The 6000-nt window shown below is 43.6% G+C and overlaps 1 protein-coding gene across 1 annotated transcript in view; it reads right to left on the bottom strand.

Moving 5' to 3' along the window:
- Window positions 1-569: 569 nt before the first annotated feature.
- SCCPDH (saccharopine dehydrogenase (putative)) overlaps window positions 570-6000 on the bottom strand; it is a 340744-nt gene continuing 335313 nt past the window's right edge. The window contains exon 12 of the mRNA XM_086927202.1: window positions 570-3238. Coding sequence (XP_086783328.1) covers window positions 3133-3238 — 106 coding nt within the window. The 3' untranslated portion in view covers window positions 570-3132. The remainder of the gene's footprint in view (window positions 3239-6000) is intronic.

Below are 6000 nucleotides of genomic sequence, written 5' to 3'. Positions count from 1 at the left end.
CAGACTCTGGAGCTTACTTGATTCTTTAGAGCTGTGTTATGACCCACCTTAGGCGCTTTTGGTGCTAAAACTCCTGTTCACACTCGTCATTGGTATTATAATGGGCTCTTCCTCCGGAGTTACGACTTCGCTGTTCTGTTTTAAGCTTACTGTCTTCTGTCCTGGTGCTGCTGTCTGACTTCCCTTTCCTCCTTTCCCCTCTGCCTCCCTCCCTCAGCCCCTCCCTTGTCTTGCCTATCTCCATATCTCTCTCCTCTCTTCCCTCTCTCCCCCTTTTTTGCTTTCCATTCGTTACACAGGATTGACACATTATGCATGGCCGCTATGTACAATTACCATCGCTTGTAATTTTCCATCATTGTTTGCTACGCCTTTCTCCCGTGTGCTATGTATCCTAACTGTTTTACTTTTGTGATGATATCTTATGTATTCATTCATGCATTATTCTCTGTCTCTATTAATTCTTATTGGTTATTTATTTTATTTCCTGTATTTCTTTGGTATGTTTCTTGTATTATTTGCACTCTCCAATAAAAAAGATTTGAAATCAAAAAAATCCAGCACTACCATTTTTCATTGTTTAGCTAAAGACAAAGGCTTTAATTGCAGATTAATTAAACTTTATGGTGGTACCTAAATTCAAAGAATGCAAACAACTGAAGCCGAAAATAGGAACAGAACAAAAATATTATTTCTGAGACAATGGACAAAGATAGTACACACATACCAGGGGATGTTTGTCAATTTAAGATCTGCAGAATACGAGATTTGTTGAAATGTATTATCTTGATTCCATATACGAAATGCACAAGAACATAGAGAAAACAAATTATTTAGTGTTTCAGAATCATGATGCGATTGTGTTTTTTTCTCTTTTAAAATTAGAATATTTTCCTATGGGCTATGGCAGAGCTTATAGACTGAGGGGCTTATTTACAACCCCCATGTGCCACTTTTGCGTTACTTTTCCCATGTTAAAAGTGACGCAAAAGTAGAGCAAGGGGCTAGTAAATGTGCCCCTTAAAGTCCCTGCGTTTCCAATTACCTGCGTAATATTGCTCCGTGGTAAGCATGCGTTTACCTTGCATTTTTAGGTCTTCTCTGCTCTAAATAGTCATAATACAACATTGCTGGTCTTGGACTTCAATAAATGATAATTAAGTGTTTATTAAGGAACAATATGGAATAGAAACGTGTACAGAATCTGTAAATGTCTAAAGAAAACTTATTTTATTTACATTTCTAGGAAGAAGAAAGCCTCTATCTGTTGCGTCTCTTCACTGAAAAACAGTCACACATGTTTACTGACTTTTGGCAGCAACTCGAATCTTGCATCTTCAAGTTGAAAAACGATGTTGCAGTAATCGTCAAAAAGAAAAGAGAAAGCATGGCCTTCAGCAAACCTTAAGTGACAGAATATATAGGACTCTACTGTTTCGTTTTTTCTCTCTCGCTTCTCTGTCAAAATATCTGCAACCCTCATTTTAAAATGGTATGATATTTCAAAGGTATTATACCTTCAAAAGAATACTACTTTTCTGAAAAGATGCCTAAATATATATACTTCTTGATGGGTAATTGAAAAAATGGAGCTGTGTTTACACCAAGGGGTTCTGAGTGACATCAAATAGAGAAAAAACGTGCAGCTAGAGTTGTCTATTGTGTCACTCGGAAGGACAAGGTGAAAGCGGTCTCCTTCCTCCACACTAACCGATACAATATGTTACGTTATATATGGGTGCAATACCCAAACAACAAAATTAAATTAGCACATTGGGTGTGACATTGGATGTTACACCACAGTACTGGAAAACGAGTTTTGGTTTTCAATGCTGTGACATAATTCCAGTGACTAAGTGCAGGTAGAAAACCGGTTTACAAATGTAGATAGGTATGGGACCCAAACCACCTGCCCCTACTATCAATAGCTATGAAGTGGCAAATGAGTCATAGGGCATCCACACAAACATGGACTCACCCTTCTGCTCCCTGTCCCCTCTTAAACCTAGTGTCCTGCAACCTATCACTACCTTCTTCTGTTGCCATCATTCTCTCCCTCTGACCCCAGGAACAGAATACCAAGCATCCTGTTGCCACCCCTCCCCCCCACCTAACCCCCCCCCCCGCCCCCAAACACCAGGCCTATTTTTGCCTCCTAATTATTAAGGCAAAAGGGAGAAAGGGTACCTGGATTCTGCACCACCCCTCACCATTCTCTGCATTAATCCTCTACACCCCCACTGATGTGAAAACACTGATAAAAATCTGGTTTCCAGCGACCAGCCACACCACGCTCTGCATATCTCCCCTTCCATCTGCTTTAGCTGTGTTTTCCCAGAGAGCATTGGCCTAAAATTCCTTTATAAGGTTGCAACATTAAGAAACTTTTGTTTCTCTACTGATGCTACTCCAGGGCAATAAATGAACGGATTTAGAAAAAGTAGATTTAGATTCTGGTATTTATGCGACTGGCTCTTTACAAGGACCATTCATAACAGGTTTTTGTTTAGAAAACATTACATTGTTTACAGATGGCACAGCAAAAGGTTTTAGAGAAGAACGTCCCATTGCAAACCCTACAACACATGAAAACCAAACAAAGAACGACTTTAAATTCCTAACACAATGAGTTCCTCGAAACCTTGTGCATCAAAAGGGTGATGGTAAAGCACTTAACCAGAACACATGAACTGATCTTACACACATTTCTAAAGATAGTATTTTTCCATGTAAATATTTATGTAGCTGAGTACAGGTATGATGACAAGCGCTGAAAAAAGGCATACACTTACTATGAAACTAATGCAAGGAGGCGCCTGTATGTGCAATGCAGTTACATTCATTAGTGACATTCATGGAAAGTAAAAAAATAAAATTAAGTGCAGCCATTATTTTTGTTGGTACATCATTCCATATAAAAAAGATAGCTTTTTTAAAAAGCTGAGCCAATTATATTTTCTATTAATACAAACATTGCATGTTTATTTGTTATAATAGTCATCCAGCAATGCTATGCGCCATTAGTCTCTCCTGTTGTAGCAAGAAGCACAAAGAAGATGCCTTTGGTTAATACAGCACACTTATTCTTCAGTTGATTGGGTCTATCAGTTTGGATATCAAGGGTCTGGATCTTCATGCTTCAGGCTTGCCAATGACAGTAAACTTTATGCCATGTTTGTTGAGTCTGTCAATCAGTGTGGTCTTGGAGAATGCAGCTCCTGGGGTGTACACGCCACCTCTACAAAAGAACAAGACAGGTTGGAAGTTGTAAAACTTATATGAAAATAACATTTATTGCTGGTCAAGTAAATTTCATTAGTCCAACTAACTATACCCATTTAGATTCTAATTAGCAGTAAGGCAGAATTCCATGCAGAGATTGCGGTAGGTAGAACTACAGGTACAGAATTGTATCTAAACATTGCATTTGGTTTGATACAAGTTAGATCTCTCGGAAGAAATGCGTTACTTACCTGTAACAGCAGTTATCCAGTATTGGTGTCTTTCATAGATTCACATGCCTGAATCATTCCCCGTCGTCGAGACGGGAGCCTCCGGTAAATAAAAAAGTAATGTTCATAGACATACATAGAGAAAAAGGGTCTAAGGGCCTCCCCTTAGTAGCCTTTCCTTGTCCTTATGTAAAAAGGACCAAACTCTCACAGTCAGCCAATCAGCTCCGACCTCCTTCTAGAACCTTCCTGGGAGGAGCCTCAGTCCCTCAGATTTTCGTACACACCCAGCTAGGTTGGCGTAATAGTCCGAGAGGGAAGTGAGTCTTTCCAGGGGAGGCGGGAGGGTTGCATGTGAATCTATGAAAGACACCAATACTGGATAACTGCTGTTACAGGTAAGTAACGCATTTCTTATCCAGTATTAGGGGTGTCTTTCATAGATTCACATGCCTGAATCAGAATAGCTAGCAATCATAGTAGCACATTTGTAAAGTAGAGTTGCTCTGCCGTCATGTTAGATAATGCATATAATATCATACAACAAGGAGACAGCATAGATAGAATATCATCAGAGCAAGAATGTGCATACCTGGAAGGCGGGATGTAGGAAGGCTCACCTTACTGAAAGAGATGGCGAAGCACCGCCTGGCCCACTGCCGCATTCTTCTGGAGTTCGATATCCAGGCAGTAGTGTCTGGAGAAAGTATGCGGTGACTTCCAGGTCGCCGCTCTGCAGATGTCCAGGATCGGCACACCAGCAAACAGTGCTGTTGACGTGGACATCGCCCTGGTGGAATGAGCAGTAACATGATCATTCAAAGGCCGGCCGGCCTTGTCGTGGCAGAATGAAATCGCAGAAGAGATCCATCTGGAGATGCTTTGCTTTGTGAGAGGCATACCCATTCGCGGTCTGCTGTATGCCACGAACAGTTGCGAAGATTTCCTGAGAGCCTTAGTCGTGTCCAAGTAGAACTTTTGGCATCTCATAAGGTCCAAAGAATGCAGCGATCTTTCCGCTGCTGTTGAAGGGTTGGCAAAGAAGGACTTAAGGACTATTGGTTCATTGAGATGAAAGTCCGTAGGTACTTTTGGAATGAACTTAGGGTTTGGTCGCAGAATCACCCTGTCATGTCTGAATTGCAGATATGGCTCCTGAATGGACAAAGCTTGCAGCTCGCTAACCCTTCTGGCAGATGTTAGAGCGAGCAAGAGCACTGTCTTCCATGAGATGTGTTTAAGAGATGTCCGATGAATGGGCTTAAACGGGTGACGCATGAGTTGGTTGAGTACCAGATTAAGCTGCCATGTAGGAGGCACTTTCCGAGGCCTCGGAAAGGATCTGTAGAGCCCCTTTAGGAATTGCTTGACCAGCCGACTTGACCACAGAGAAGGCCCTGTGACAGTTCTGGTGAACCTCGAGATAGCCGCCAGGTGAACCTTGATGGACGCATGCGCTAGTCCCGACTGAGCCAAATGCAGGAGGTATGGTAATATCTGTTCAGGGTTGATGGCGAGGGGCCGTAGGCCCTGGTCCGAACACCAAATGCAGAATCTCTTCCATTTGAGAGTGTAGGTTTTGTTCGTACTGTCCGCCCTTGCTTTAGCTAATACATCCCTGCAGTCTTGTGGGATATTCAGGCCACCGAACTCTCTGTGCTCAGGAGCCAGGCCGATAATGTGAGCGATTGGAGGTTCGGGTGCTGTACCTGCCCATTGGACATCGTCAGGAGGTTCGGGTGTTGTTTCAGGCGAATCGGTGATCTGATGGAGAGTCGAAGCAGATCCGAGAACCAGTGTTGCCTCGGCCAGAACGGGGCAATTAGGATCAGGGTACAGGGTTCCACCTTCATCTTCCTGAGGAGCCGCGGGATCATCGGGAATGGAGGAAAAGCGTATGCAAAGGCGCTGAACCATCCGATGGAAAATGCATTTCCTAGTGACCCTTGTTGGGGATGCCAACTTGCGTAGCTTGGGCATTTGGCGTTCCCCTTGGTGGCAAATAGGTCGATGTTCGGGACTCCCCATAGAGAGAAGATGTGAGTGAGAGCGCTGTCGGAAAGTTCCCACTCGTGGGAGAGGGATTTTTGCCTGCTCAGGGCGTCCGCGATGGTATTGTCTTTTCCTGGGACATATTCCGCTTTGAGCGGGATTCCGTGCAGCACTAGCCAGTTCCAGATCTTTTGCGATTCGCGTGAGAGAGAGAGCGAACGCGTTCCCCCTTGTTTGTTGAGATAGTGCATCGTCGTGGTGTTGTCTGTCCTGACGAGCACCGGGGAGTTCTGGATGCGTGGCAGGAAGGCCTGGAGAGCTAGATACACGGCTCTCAGCTCCAAAAGGTTTATATGGAGCGATTTTTCCTGAGTGTCCCATTTGCCGCTGATCCGAAGGTCCTGGAGAACAGCGCCCCATCCCTCTAGGGAGGCGTCTGTGGTTATCACTAGAGGTGATGCTGGAAGGAGAAACGGTAACCCTACAGTTAGATTCTTGCGTCTTTTCCACCATTGCAGACCTTTGGACATTTTTGGGGTGATCCGAATAATGTCTT

This window comes from Lissotriton vulgaris, chromosome 6 (genome assembly GCF_964263255.1).
Source record: "Lissotriton vulgaris chromosome 6, aLisVul1.2, whole genome shotgun sequence".
Taxonomy (NCBI): Eukaryota; Metazoa; Chordata; class Amphibia; order Caudata; family Salamandridae; genus Lissotriton; species Lissotriton vulgaris.
This window is presented reverse-complemented; position numbering and strand designations above follow the sequence as displayed.